Here is a 15,550-nt window from a genome sequence, read left to right as displayed (position 1 = left end):
ATCTGTCCTTTAACTGCTCACTGAAAGATGCTGTAGTTTGCACTAGATCGGCTTCTGCTGTTGACAGCATGGCTTTCTTTTCAAGCACTTTGATTGGTCATTGCTCCTGTCAGTTACAGAATCAGACACGGTGATTGGCTGGTTTCTCCTGTCAGTCAGTGGTGAGAGTGTTGCGGTGGAGAGGCGGTTCAGCCCGCAGCGGCACACTGAGCAGCGGCGGCGTCGAGACGGTAGAGCGCGGAGTGACAGGGCGTTATCTTTTTTTACATGATTAAAACACTACACGGGGAGGAATACGCTCAAGGATCAATAGAAACATATCAGAAATACACAGTCCGTCATGGAGTCCTATGACATTTTAGCTAACCAGCCGGTTGTTATCGATAATGTAAGTATGATGATGTCATTCATCCACACCCAAACCGAGGCCGCTGGCTAGCCGTTAGCTTCGTTAACTATTGTGTTGCAGCTAACAATAACGGTGCTGGAGCCCGGTCACCTGAGTAAATGTGCGGTAATTAACCGCATAGTTTTACGTTGCTCCACCTAAACAGCTCGCAGTGTTGCTGTTGTTGCTTTTATTGACATGTTCAACCACAAACGAGCGTTAGGCAAAGCTGTTAGCTAGGTTAACCGGCTAGCTAAGCTCCGGTGTGTCATGCAGGCTACTAAATGTAAATGTTAGCTGTCTGTGGTGCTGTATCATTACAAATCAGTGTGTTCGTAAATAGCTAAGATTGAAGAGTCATCCCGAGCAAGTAGCTCTGCAGGATACAGATTATTTGCGTCCAGCAGTAGCAGACGGATGTTAGCAGCAGACAGCAGTCAAATGAATACAAACAAATGCGTTATTGCTTACCGGTGTTACAATAAATCCTGTGACCTGTCAGATTATGTGACTCTAATATGATTATAGGAATATCAGCTATGTAACCACTGCAAACGCCTTTTATTATCATACTTTATTCAAGTACGGTTTGTTGGTAGATGTCCAAAAATTGTGACCCACTAATAAACAGACGTTAGATACAGGAAGAGCTGCACGTTTGGACAGGTGTGACAGCACTAACCTTTGTGTACAGGTGTGTCTGCAGAGTCCTCGCCTGTCATTATGTTTGGTCAACACTTTGGTCTTTTGCATGTAGTTTTTCCTCTGATGTCACAGAATCTGATGCATCGAAATCACAGCTATCAAAATGTTTGATTCTATCTTAAATACTATCAAGGCGTGTTTGTTAACACTTATCAATGAAAGTGAAATGTATATCTCATTTAAACCTTTATATAAGATCTATAACATATTTAAAACAGTTTGAAGCTCTTCCAATATTCTGCTGACTGTAAGATCTTCACGGCAAAGGTAAAAGTCATAACCTGACTTATAGTAACATTATCAATATCATTCAAGGTGTTGAGTCATAAACATCTTTATTAGATTTCAGTATCTTCCATGTAGGGATTCAACTAAGGATTATTTTCATTATTGATTAATCTGCTGCAGAAACATCAAAGTGATGTGTTTAAATGTCTTGTTTTGTCTGATAAACAGTCCAAAACCCAGAGATTATCAGTTTACTGTCAAATAATCACATTTGAGAAGCTGAAACCAAACTAAAATGATTATTCGATTATCAAAATAGCTGTTGACTGATTGATTTATCGACTGATTGTTGCAGAAAATTTGTAATTCTATCTAAATACTATGGAGGCATATAAAGCATGCGATTACGCCCGGCGTCAAAACCTGATATGTATCTGGATGAGGGGAGATTTATGCTAACGCAGGTATAAATGTTCTCGACCAGATCACAGTCAGACCACATCTGGAGGCGGTCTGGCTCGCATTGTGATCGGATCTCAGCAGGTGTAAATGTGATCTGTACAGCGAGACCACATTTATAAGAAACAAACAAGTCCAGTAAGTTGAAAGGTCACTTAGCTCCGCCTCTTCCTGCCAGCTAAAGCAAACCCCACAAAAACTACAAGCATCAGTAGCTGGAAGTCTTAAATTAACGACGTTCGTTTGTGCGATGTTTGTTAACAACTCAGCCAGCTCCGCCCAGCTAATTTACATATTGAGATCCAACGTGAATACATTTTACTAGCAGGTATAAATGCAAAGATTTATTGATCAGATGTCTTTAGCCAGATAACGTATCCAGATGCAGATCATTCGGGTCACAAAATGTTGACAGATTTTGGTGTAACACCGGTGTTGTGAGGAAGTTTGTTCCTCCTTTTTAATAGTTTTTCTCATCACGTTTCCCTCCTGGTTGAGGGTTTCTGTCTCTGCGTCGATGAGATAACTGTTTGGCTCAGATTTAAAATGAGGAGAAACATAAACTGACGCTTTAGCATAACAGCAGCTGTTATAATTGAATGTCAGCCTCTACTAGTCGTGGCAGTTACAGGACAAAGTATCTGTTGAGACAGAAGGGATGTAGGGCACAGAGCTTCTGCTGCTGACTGCTGGGGCGGGTGTCTGAGCAGTGTGTGACTCTCCGCCGGCCTCCGGCTGTGTCTTATGACCTGCCTCTTTCTTGCTCACAGATTAAAGCACTGCAGCGCTTTAAATTCAGCCTCAACTCTGAGATGTTTGGTCTCTTAATGTCATATCTCTTGTTTTTTTTCTTCAGGGTTCGGGGGTTATCAAGGCTGGTTTTGCAGGAGACCAGATCCCCAAATACTGCTTCCCTAACTAGTAAGTGTTCCTTGACCTCCTCCTGCAGCACAAACACACACACACACACATCACAACCTCCCAGAGCTCAAACTGACGAGCTCCTGTACATAAATACTCCTATTTAAGATGTTAGTAGCAGCGAATGTTTGGCTTTTTTTGCCTGAAAAGTGACTCAAACACAAAAGTCGCAGCTGTCAATCAGCTCTGATGTAGTTTCACATATTTAGTGTTGACTTTACATAGTCTGACTCTCTCTCTCTCTCTCTCTCTCTCTGTGTGATGCAGTGTCGGGCGTCCCAAGCATGTGCGCGTGATGGCAGGAGCCCTGGAGGGAGACCTTTTCATTGGACCCAAGGCAGAGGTACCACACACACACACACACACACACACACACACAGCCTGCTTTATTCACAACTGTTAGATTTATATGAATCAGACTGTACGTGTGAATCCAGTAATGCTGTGAGGGCTTCCAGCAGAGCGCACAGTGTGTACTTTTTTTTTTTTATTCAGAAGCATAACTACTAATAAACAACTCAGAATTCTGGGAAATTTCACCACTTTTCCCTCAATAATCAGTGAAGCTCTGGACTGTTTGAACCGGTGCCAGCAGCATTTCCAGGGACGATGTAAAACACATTTAAAAGAGTTTGAAGCTCTTCCAATACTCTGCTGCATCAGACTGTGAGATGTTCAAACTCTAAATGTCATAACCTGAATTATTATAACATTATCAATGTCATTCAAGGTATTATTAGCTGTCAGTATCTTCCATGTAGGGCTGTGAATAAGGATTGTTTTCATCATCAGTTCATCTGTCAGTTATTTTGTGGATTCATCATTTTGTCTATAAAATATTAGTAAATATTGAAAAGTGGCTCCGTGGTCAGTTTTTACAGCGTTTATGGAAACGAGGCTCTTCTTCTCTTCTCTTATTTATGTTTCTACAACAAACATTGAAGCAGTGATGATGGTCTTTTAAATGACGCTCTGAGTTTGTTCGTCTCATCCAGACAGACGACTGGACACTGTTTTAGTCTCACAGTGACCTTCATCAACACCAGCTAGCTTCACTCTCCACATTACAGACGAAGAGTCTAAATATAGTACAAACTCTCTGTTTTATTCAATCAAGAACTGGTTTTAAATCGTCAGACTCTCAAAAGATTCCCGCTCCAGGTGAATCCAGCTGTTATCAGGGTCTGAAATCATCAACCGCCAAGAGACAAAACGCGGGTAGATTTTCCGTTGTTTCGCCACACTGGCAGGTAAATATTTGTAACCAAAATAGTAATTTAATAAAATATCTGGCTTGTTTGTCTTTATACAGTGTAGACACAGGCAGCACCGTGTGTGTCCGTTACGCATGTTTAAACAGTGAAACTGTAGGAGCGCCGGAGACGTTGTGAGGTGAAGGAGATCTTCACTAATCTGTCACCTGCCTGCAGTTCGCTGCTAGTTAAACAGCTATAACGTGGCGACGTTTACAAGGAGTAAACAAACCTTTAAAATGAAAAATCCACCGACTAAAAGGAGGACGAAGCACATAAAAAAAAAGAGTTTTGTGAGAAATGGTTTGGTTTGGTTTGGTTTAGGCTACTGTATGATTTTAATTTAATGGGACAGAAATGTTGACATTTGATGTCCTGCACCAGAGTTAGCATCAAGCTAATTGTCATCTGCAGTCCCTTCCAATTAAAACATAGAACAACACAAAACTACACAGAGAAGATGCTGAGCTGGTGATGAGTTGTTCTGTTTGCTTGTATTCAACATTAAACTTTATTATCTCAATGAAATATACTGAAACAAATGTACATGTGACACAGAAAAGCAATTTATTATTTTAGCTGGTAAAAAAAAACATACTTGACATGTGAATCAAAAAGTTTAAATTCCTGACACTGACTGTTTCCTGCTGATATGCAGTGACACCAAAGTCATCATCAGTCATTTCATATGATCCTAAAAACGTCATCAGACCGCAGAACTTTTCTCCGCTGGGATTCAGAGTCTCTCACATGGCCTCTTGGCAGACACTAGACTAGATGTCATGTGAGTGTTTTTTTTTTTCCACAGAGGCTTTCTCTCTCTCTCTCTTTGCTAGCGCTGCCATAAAAGTGGTGAAACACCCGGCAACAGCTGCTTGTACGTACAGCGTCTCTTATGCAGCTTTTTGAAGCATATGACTCAAAGCTTTTGTCTCAGTCGCCGGTCTTCAGAGGTCTGAGAGGCCTCATCACCGTCACAACCCACCCAGCTTTAATCTCTCTCTCTCTCTCTCTCTCTCTCTCTCTCTCTCTGTGTTGAGCTGTTTGCAGTGTTGATTTCCTCCTTCCTCACTAATGTCTCCTCTCCCGCTCATCAGGAGCACCGGGGCTTGTTGTCGGTGCGATATCCGATGGAGCACGGCATAGTGAAGGACTGGAACGACATGGAGAGGATCTGGCAGTATGTTTACTCCAAAGAGCAGCTGCAGACTTTCTCCGAGGAGGTGAGCTCCTCTCTCTCTCTCTCTCTCTCTCTCTTCTCTCTCTCTTCCTGCTTACATGATAAATAAAGTCATTAACATCTTTTGTGTTGTTTTGTTTTTTTTCACAGCATCCTGTTCTGCTGACCGAGGCTCCTCTCAACCCCAGCAAGAACAGAGAGAAGGCTGCAGAGGTTTTCTTCGAGACCTTCAACGTCCCTGCTCTCTTTATCTCCATGCAGGCTGTGCTCAGTTTGTAAGAACTCTCTGCTTTGACTCTTTACCGGCTAGTTTGATGGACAAATTCATGTTTAATGTTAAAGTTTTGCATCTTTTTTAGAGGTTTGACTCCGAAAAACAGCGTCATGTTACTTGGGACGGCGTCATGGGTCAGAAGTCGATTTTCTAAATATTAGTTAATAACGTGATGTTGGACAGCCAGACATTTTTTGATTCAATGACTAAATAATTAGCTCTTGTGAGACGAATGTGAAATATATCGTGAACTTTCTACGCCGTCACTCAGAGACCAACGTTAACGGAGCGGAGCAGCGAAACTCCAGCAGAAACAAATGAGACCAGCTGACCAACACACACTGCAGCACATAAAGGTCCAGTGTGTAGATTTAGTGGCATCTAGCGGTGAGGTTGCAGATGCGGTGAGGTCCCTTTACAAGCGTGTAGGAGAACCTACGGTGGCTGCGAAGAACGCAAAAGGCCGTCTCTAGAGTCAGAGTTTGGTTTGTCTGTTCTGGGCTACTGTAGAAACACGGCGGGCTCCGTGGAAGCATGGATGTATAATAAGAGCTGGATGTGGCGCCTTGCAGACAGTTTTTCCCCAGTGGCCACTCACGGTATTGCAATGAAAAGCATTTTCCTGATAGACCACCATTATAAACGCGACATCTGTAAAACTGTTGACAAGAGACCTCGAACTGCAAACAACGTCAATTATGACTCTTTCTATTATGAACTTTTGATCCGTGGAGGTTTTATATTTGTAAAACTTTCCTGACGTGACGTCATCACAATGTAAAGTCGAGAACGAGTAACAGGATGTTGGCCGCAGTTCACTTAACGGCCACCGGTGTCACTAATGAGAACAAATTTCTGATTCTTATTAAAGACACTTTAAAGCAGCAGAGAGCACGTTGTCTCTCCAGGAAACTAATGTTTTCATGGGTAATATTCAAGAGAAACATGTTCATGATGCAGAAGAACTTTTGTCAAAGATATTTTTATTTCTGCAGTTTGTTGTAGTGCAAAAAACATTTTTCAATTATTCCTGTTTGTTGACTAAACTGTACATATTTTCTATATCTAATTAATTAATGGATTGTATTTAGATATCTGGCACATTTATCTGATGACTGTAAACATGGTGAGATATATAATAATCCTGCTGCTACCACAGAATTTATTTGGATTATCTAGATGAAATGTGGTTTTGGGGATTTGCCTGAAGATAAAAATGCCCCAAGATGATGGAGTTTAGTACGCAGTGTGTGAGTGATCTGTGCATAAAATTATACACTTTGCATCTGCAAGATTACAGCCTGATGATGATGATTAGAGAGAAAAAGATGCAAAACTCACTGAAAGTTTTGACGTCGCTGTAGTTTTTGGGTTGAGGTCTGACTCTGCACCTCTTTGTTTAAGTTGTCCTGATCAAGCAGAAACGCAAGTCAACACTTCCACATGCCAGCAGCCGGCAGACAGACACACCCGCTGCTGGAATCTCTCTGGGAGTTTTTGGTAGCAAGTGTAGATTTTTTTTTTTATTGAGAATTGTAAACAAAAAAAAAACCCTCCAGTGAGCCAAACTGCAGGAGAATAAAACAAACAGCAGCAGAAGATCATGTCTGCAGCAGCACTCACACGGCACACTGATCTCTGAAATAGAAGATGAATCATCAGCTGATGGTGTTGCCGTCGTTGTGCTCGTGCAGGATCTGAAGTTAACCACAAACAGCAGGAACTCATCACGCATCTGTCCTGTCGGGTGTCGTCAGCGCCGGCTTTAGGTGGCACACAATGTTCCTGAGTATATAAATGGAACATCATGTGAGGACCCGAAGTCAGACTAAACATTGCTGTTGACCTTTTGCATCACTTAATGGCTGCAGCTTAACCTTTATCACACAGAGAAAGATCACAGGTACAAGACAAGTGTTCAAAACGTCTGGAACGCATGATTCACTGGATCCTCGATACTCTTTTAATGTCACAAACTTGTCGTAAATCTCAGCCTGAGCAGTTGAACGTTCCTGAGATTCATCATCAGCATCATCAAACACCCTAAAAACCAAAAAAAAACCATTTCTACCAAGAAAACTCTCTTTAATCCTTCGTTCCCGCCACTGAAGGATGTCGGTACGTTTTTTTTGTCGTAGATGTGATGTCATCGGCCTCTCGTTTGTCGCAGGTACGCTACGGGTCGTACCACCGGTGTCGTGTTGGACTCCGGGGACGGCGTGACCCACGTGGTGCCCATCTACGAGGGCTTCGCCATCCCTCACTCCATCATGCGCGTGGACATCGCCGGGAGAGACGTCTCGCGGTACCTCCGTCTGCTGCTACGCAAGGAAGGCTACAACTTCAACACCTCCGCAGAGTTCGAGGTGGTTCGCACCATCAAAGAGGTGAGGCGGATGAGCGTGAATCTATTCGGAAACGTGAAACATGAATGACTTTGTCTAATTAACCGTGTTTCCGTCTTCGCAGAGAGCCTGTTATCTGTCTCTCAACCCACAAAAGGACGAGACTTTAGAAACAGAGAAGGCTCAGTATGTTCTCCCTGACGGAAGCTCTTTAAATGTGAGTCCAGGAAAACTACCAGGAATCTTAAAAGTGAAATATTTCCATACGTTCCTCTGTGAAAACCGTCTCCTCGTCCTTTTTTTTATTATTTTTCAGATCGGTCCGGCGAGGTTCCGAGCTCCAGAGCTGCTGTTCAGACCCGACCTGATCGGAGACGAGAGCTCGGGGATCCACGAGGTCCTGGCCTACGCTATCCAGAAGTCTGACATGGACCTGCGACGCACACTTTTCTCCACTATAGTATTGTGCGGAGGATCAACACTGATCAAAGGTCGGTGTTAACTGATAACTAATATCACTACTAACGAGGCTGTTTACACTAAAAACTACAGCTGGAAACAGAAGTATTTCTGTTTAATTGGAATAATTAACTTTTATTTGAATGATCCGATATCTATTATTTTTTTCGGCTTTTCTCAGTTAACGTGTAGATGCTCTGAATGTTATGTGTAAGAAAGGGTGCATGATGGGTAAATACTTCAGTTAAATAGTAATAAATATTAGCTGCCATATTAGCCGTCTTGAGTCACAACAGTCAACTGTAAACTGAATAGTTTCAGTCTGTGTCTACATGCTAGGTGGCTAACGCTAGCTAGCAGCTGTCTGCAGGTATCAGACTGATGTCTTCTTGGCAACACAACGGTGCAGATGAATTAGTGAGCAGACTTTCAGTTTCTGTTGTCCATGTGTAGCCGTATGCAGTATTTATTTATTTTAATTATACATGATGATGAAGCTCTTGTAGGTCTTTGTTGTTCTTGCTCAACTGTTTTACACATGAAGATTTTACTCTTTTTCAATTTGCCCGAGAAAAAAAAAAAAGGTTGTTTTATAACCAGGAGATGGAAACACAGTTTTATGCTGAAGGACTCTGCAGTGTTGCTCAACGTTCTCAGGATGATTTGAGAAGAGATTTATGTGATATCGGTATTTATCCGAATCAAGAATCAAATTGAAACGACATTAATCAATTCTGGGCTTTTTGAATCAAATAAAAGGAGATCAGAGGCTTTTGTTGTGTGTTTGTTTATACAGGAAGTGAGAAGATGAGCAGATGAACCGTCCTGCTGTATCCGATCCAAATCCCTCTGATTCCTTTATCTATTAAAATTGAATTTTTTATTATTTTAGCAACCTGGAACTTGATCCGACTATCAGAAACAACTTAAAGATGAAGACTGATGTTTGTCTCCTTCCTGTTAGGTTTCGGGGAGAGACTACTAACTGAAGTCAAGAAGCTTGCACCCAAAGACGTGAAGATCAAGGTGGGTCTAGACTGTGATGTTGTTTATTTGGCTGCGTTGACTGCTTCTGTTGTTATTGTGTATTTTACTTGTTGTTTTTTGTGACCTGCGGTTGATTTTTCTCTGTTTTCTCCGCTGCAGATCTCTGCTCCTCAAGAGAGGCTGTACTCCACATGGATCGGGTAAGAATTCAGTCTCCAGAGTTCAGGACCGACTGTGTTTGATGTTGAGATGTGTTTGTATGTATGTACGGAGAGAAATTAGTCTCAAGAGTAGTGACAAATGTTTAAATAAGCTTTCATCCACCTGTTTTTATAAAATATATCATATGAGCTGTGTGGATGAAAAGCATAATGTGAATAAACGATGACGTACATGAGTCATGTGACTTAAACGTCACTGAAGATCTGAAAACATCAGATCCGTGTGGAGCGATGATGATATTTCCATCACGTTTTCCATCGTTTGAACTTTGACTGTCGCTCTTTTAATGACGTCATCTCGTTGTGTCTTCTTCTTCTGCAACTGTGACTGAAGAATTAGCTCCACCAGCTGTTTATCTGCTAATATTCACACATATTATTGTGTGAATATATATATATATATATATATATATATATATATATATGTTGGAATATTGATTGGAAACGGAACTTATGATGATTTGTGCATTAATTACGGTGCTCACAACTTTAATAAGTGTTAGTATAAATATCTATATTCTACATATATATTTCCAACTACTAACATTTGCTTTTGAAATGCTTCCTGTGCTTATAAATAATATAATAGCTCTTATTTACAGATCTATTTTTCACGTTCTTTATATGTTGCATTTAGGTGATGATGGAAAACAGGATATTCTGGATGTGCTGAAGTTGAATTTGACTAAATAAAGACCATATGATACCAGACTATAACATGTTAAACGTGTGTAGTCTGACTAGATGCTGATGATGAAATGCTTTCCCTCATGAATGTGCTTAAAGGCCAGATGTCCGATTTTTCCACCAGCACTTAAACGCACCTCAAGTCTGAGGACATGAAGAGTCTCAGAGATGTAACTCAGTTCAAAACCTGTAAATAAAGGCAACAAAATGTTAAATATTTTTATACATTTAAATGCACAGGAAGCATTTCAAAAGCAAATATAAGAAGTTCGACATATACAGTATTTTTGAAGAAATATTGACACTTATTAATAAAGTTTGGTGGTAGGAAAAAAGGATGTGAATCCCTAATTAATTCACAAATCATCACATGTTTGTAAATCTTTTAATTTGTGGATCATAAAACGTGTTTTTCACTATAATTGACAATTGTGAACTCTCGTGATCTAAACCGTCCTTCCCTCCCGGCAGCGGCTCCATCCTGGCGTCGTTGGACACCTTTAAAAAGATGTGGGTGTCGAAGCGTGAATATGAAGAAGACAGAGCACGTGCCATCCACAGGAAGACCTTCTAGTCGGGAGGGGGAGCCGACGTCATGCGATCGCCCCTCTCCCCCTCAAGAACTGCCCTCAAACCCCCCCCCCCTTCTTCCTCCCCCTCCCCTCCCTCATCATTCTGTCAGAGACTCCCACATCCCCTGCACCAGTCACCTCCGGGCACCTCTGCATCATCCTTAAACAACCCGGCCGCTTCTAAACCGCTGTCCTGCTTTACCCGACACCCAGAGAAACGCACACACACGTTCATGTGTGCTCGTTTCCATATTTACCTCCTTGTCCATTCACCTCTTTCCCCGCCCCGCCCTCGCCCCCTCCTCCTCTTGTTCTTCCTGCTGTTGGGTGACGGTGAGAGCACCAATCATCCTCCAATCTCCCAAACATTCACACACACACAAGAGGGCCGTCAGGGTATCTCAGAGGGCGATGATTAGCACTGTGGACTCCTCTCTTACTACAGGCCATGCTATACTATCATTTAGTCCACATTAAGGTATTTGGTATTTGCTCTCTTGCCTACAAACAAAAACCCTGCAAGGTGTAGAATATCATGAAATGTCAATAAACGTGAATGTTTTTCTTTTTTTTTTTTTTTTTTTGCTACTGTTGAAACTTCCATTCCAAACCGAAGATATAGATTTTTATTTGATGTCCATTTTGTAGGCTTTTTTTTTTTTTTTTTTTCTTTAAGTTTCTGACATGAATTAGCTCGTACAGAACAAAAAAAGGTTTTCAAGTACTATAATAATATGTAGTGCTAGTGTCAGTGAAGGTAAAGATAACCACTGTATTATATATATCTGGCCTAAACTGCACGTTTTCCATCCCTGGTGCAAAAGTTAAAAGCGGTTATAAAAAAAACAAACAAAAAAAAAATCTCCTCCAGTCACCTCTCATTATCTAATCCGTCGTCATTCAATGTTTTTACATCAACATGACATCACGTTTTTTTTTTTTGTGTCGCCGTCGGAGCTTTTTGTCTCAGCTTGACGGGATTAAAACAAAGTTGTAGGAGATGCCTTGATTTTTAAGAAAATCCATCAACCGGTTCCACATTTTTACAGCGGCCTGAGATGCACATTTAAAGGAGGAATCTGGTATTTTTTTTCCTAAACGGGTCTGATTCTCTTGTGAGCTTGCAGACTTTAGATGAAACAACGTATATATAAGGACAAACAGCACAAGCTCTCTAAATAAACTTTAATTTTACAGAAATCATTAAGAACTTTTGATTGAATTTTGATCTAAATTGGGGAAAAACAAACAAAAAGGTTGTAAAATATCATCAGCTTTGTGTTCAGCTTTTCAAAATCAAACCACTATAGAAACAAACAGACTAAAAATGTATAATTCTCTTTATTCAGGTGTTTGCTTTTACTTTTTTGTAAATTCTGTGAACTACAGTAAGAATTTGCACGTCGACTATGAAAGTGAAATGACTCACAATGATAATAATTCACTGGATAATTAGCTGCTGCACTTTAAGACGATAACGTAAACGAATCTTTCATTCGATTCACACATGTAAACAAACCAGCGTTAAGCTAGTTTAGCTGGAAGCAGATGTGTTTTTGTGTCATTCCGACATGTAAATGGCGTTAAAGTCCTAATTACAACCCAGGAGATTCAGATATATTCGATTTGGCGCATCATAATTTGGAAGTGTCTACAAATTAAACAAATATAGACGCAACCAAAGTCCGTTGTTCACATGGATCAAACCCACGTTTACCGGACATGTTCTACACTACAGTAGTTTTAACCCTGAGCTGTCGTGTGACGTCGACGCTCACAAGTTCAAGCTCACAAACATGGCGGTCCGATGTGTCAGACACGAGCGTTTGAAACGATTTCGGTAAAATTGAAGTTTATTCTGAAAGCTCTACGCCAAAGTCGTGTTTTCCCCCGAATTTCCCGAACAGAGAGGTGACGAGTGCAAAGTCTGCATGACTGGTAGTCAGAATGGACCCAATTATGAGGGAAAAATACCAGAATTTTCCTTTTTAAAAAGTTTTTGTTTCAAGTGTTCAGCAGATACGATAAAACAAGAATAGCTGTCCGAGTTAGCCCTCCTGTCTATTTGAAGCTCTTTGCTTTACTGAGTTGCATGTCAGTTAATTGTGTACAGTTACAGATGTCCACAGAGACATGAAGCCAGGCTCTGGAGTCTGGACGGTGAAACACTTGAGAATCCACAGAGAGCAAATACGGCTGATGATTTAGTTTTTGTATTATTACTCTTCTTCGCCCCTCCCTCCACCCCGTCTACGTACTAGTAAAGTCTGGGTCTTATGATTTCCCTGCATCTCAAAGGCAGTGAAGGGGTCGTGTCCACACTTCCTGTGTCCGCCTTACTCCAGCCGGAGCGTCCACGTCGTCTGCTTTTGGGTGTTTTTAAAAAGTGAAGAAAAAAAAAAAAAAAAAGGTTGTAAAATGTCATCAGCCTTGTGTACAGTGGAATGCTTTTCAAAAACAACCACCACAGGAACCATAAGATAACAGACTAAAAATGTACAATACTGTTTATTCAAGTGTTTGCTTTTACTTTTTCGTAAATTCAATATAATAAATAAGTTAATGGCTGCTGCTCGGATGTCTCGTCTTTGATTTTTCAGCTGTTTTTAGACTCTCAGGAGGGGAAAAGATGAGTTTGAAGGTTGAGTTTGAAGAAATGTATTTGATCTGTAGTTGAGTACTGTATAAATACAAATACACAATACTTCTGAAATACTACGTAAAGTACTCAGACTGCTTCACTTTTTGCACACTTTATATATAATTATAATTAAATTTTAAATAGATTAAATTTAGTTTTTCAGCAGTTAATTCTACACAATGATTCATAATGACAAAACAAAAACACATTTTGTAAACACTAAAAAAATGTTATGAAAATAAGTGATGAAATAATTCATAATAATGAGTCCATTTTAATTCTTTAAACTGTTTTTACACAATTTATTAATGTAATTATACACAAAAACACAACAGAATTATTTATATTTAGTCATATATTATGGTTTTTGTTTATTGTATGTGTGTGTTTTACAGACTACAGAAAGTATTCGGACCACTTTGTGTTATAGATTTAATTTTAAATGGATTATGATTATTTTAAATGTTATTATGAAATAATTCATGATAATGACTCCAGTTTAATTCTTCAAACTGTTTTTACACAATTTATTCATGTATTATTTATTAATTATTTAATATTGGAACATTTTGGGGGTCCATATACACAAAAACACAACAGAATTAATTATATTTATTCATATATTATGGTTTTTGTTTATTGTATGTGTGTGTTTTGAAGACCAGTATTACTAGTAAGTATTTAGACAACTTTATATTATAGATTTAAAGGGATTAAATTTACTTTTTTGGCAATAAATTCTACAATAATCCACAACAAAAACACATTTAAACACAAACTATAGATAACAGATTTTGTTATTTGACTTTAAATACATTTACAAAAACATAAAGGGAAAACATGTTTTAGAATTTTTTTTGCAATTTTATTAAAAATTAAAAAACTTTTTACACACTTTGTGTTAAAGATTTTATTTAAACTGGATTTTTTTTTTTTTTTTTGGAAAATAATTCTACACACAATAATCCATAATGACAAAACAAACATGTAATTTTAATAAATTTACAAAAATGTAAAGCAAGTGTTTTAGTCTTTTTGCAAATTTATTCAATTTTAAAAAACGTATTAAATAAAAATGAGGTTCTATAAAATTCAGTTATCATGAAAATAAGAATAATGACAATGTTTCATAATAATGAGTTAAGTTAATTTAAATTGTACCATAAATTGTTGTTTCATTTGTATATTTTACACAATTGATTCATGTGATTATTGATTTCATAATTATTTATTTATATACCAACACCTGGAAAAACAAGTAGTCAGATGAGGATAATAAAAGCAACGACTGTCAGTTTACTTTTAATGGAAGTAAAAGGTGTTGAAGGTCAGTTTAAAAGCATCCGAGTCGCTCTGATTATGATTTAAAAATCCTTAATTAATACATGAACGTACCAACGAGTTTCAGCTCTTCATCAGGGTGTTAAAGGCTCAATTTAAAACTATTATATGAGAAGTGAAGTTGAGTGAAGATGTCGCAGTATTTGTCTGCACTTATTTTGTCAAGTTATTGTTGTGTTTTTGTATTTTGTTCCCCAAAGTGGGCAGAATTTGCAGCCATGTGATTAATGTCACATGATCACTTGATGAGTTTTAAATTGAGCAGCTGTCCTCATTGCACTAATAATAATAAACAAAATGTAATCCGTTAATAAAATAGTGTCAATCCTAATATCCTGGGGTGCGCTGGAATACTTTTTTGACTTAAAGTTGGTTACATTTCATTTTGGCAAATTCATTTTATACACAATAATCCACAATGCAAAAACATATTGTAAATACATACTGTAAATAACAGATTTACATTTTTCTTTTTAAATAAATGTGCAGAAAATTAAACACAAAAAAGTTCTACAGCACAGAGGAATAAGATACATCAGACTTTGATACACACACAGTGCCTGTTAGTGGATCAGTTCATTGTTGGTTTTGGATTTTAATGGGATTTAATGACAATAAGAAAAACAGAAGTTCATCCTCTGATTAACTGAGATAACAATGTGCTTTCATGATGCATATTTCTACATTAAACTGTGGGTTCACGGAGGGTCAAAAAGGGTAAATGTTTGTCTGAAGTGTGGTTGGACTTTGAAGGGGTCAGTGTTGCTTCAGGTAAAGACAACCAGAAGATGAAGGTCGTCTTCCAGGTGATTCCAGCTGTGACCACCAGATGTCAGTCAAACACCATCAACAACAAACAGTCACTTAATGCTTCTACTCACTGTAACAA

The 15,550-nt window shown here is 39.0% G+C and overlaps 1 protein-coding gene across 1 annotated transcript; it reads left to right on the top strand.

Moving 5' to 3' along the window:
- The first annotated feature begins 173 nt into the window (after window positions 1–173).
- On the top strand, window positions 174–13,251 carry actr1b (actin related protein 1B). The gene is made up of 11 exons (XM_042396156.1): window positions 174–388; window positions 2,637–2,701; window positions 2,969–3,044; window positions 5,052–5,177; window positions 5,285–5,409; window positions 7,579–7,795; window positions 7,878–7,970; window positions 8,070–8,244; window positions 9,177–9,238; window positions 9,359–9,399; window positions 10,579–13,251. The coding sequence occupies exons 1-11, from the start codon at window positions 341–343 to the stop codon at window positions 10,679–10,681; spliced, it is 1,131 nt and encodes a 376-aa protein (XP_042252090.1). The 5' UTR covers window positions 174–340; the 3' UTR covers window positions 10,682–13,251.
- Window positions 13,252–15,550: the final 2,299 nt, after the last annotated feature.

Source organism: Thunnus maccoyii, chromosome 19 (assembly GCF_910596095.1).
Source record: "Thunnus maccoyii chromosome 19, fThuMac1.1, whole genome shotgun sequence".
NCBI classification, from domain to species: domain Eukaryota; kingdom Metazoa; phylum Chordata; class Actinopteri; order Scombriformes; family Scombridae; genus Thunnus; species Thunnus maccoyii.
Note: the sequence above shows the minus strand (reverse complement) of the source record. Positions and strands in the feature narration are given on the sequence as shown.

Coding starts and splice junctions, on each gene's coding strand:
- actr1b (XM_042396156.1), top strand. CDS start 341: ATGGAGTCCTATGACATTTTAGCTAACCAGCCGGTTGTTATCGATAAT. Junction 3,045..5,051: donor TCATTGGACCCAAGGCAGAG/GTACCACACACA, acceptor CCCGCTCATCAG/GAGCACCGGGGCTTGTTGTC. Junction 8,245..9,176: donor AGGATCAACACTGATCAAAG/GTCGGTGTTAAC, acceptor CCTTCCTGTTAG/GTTTCGGGGAGAGACTACTA.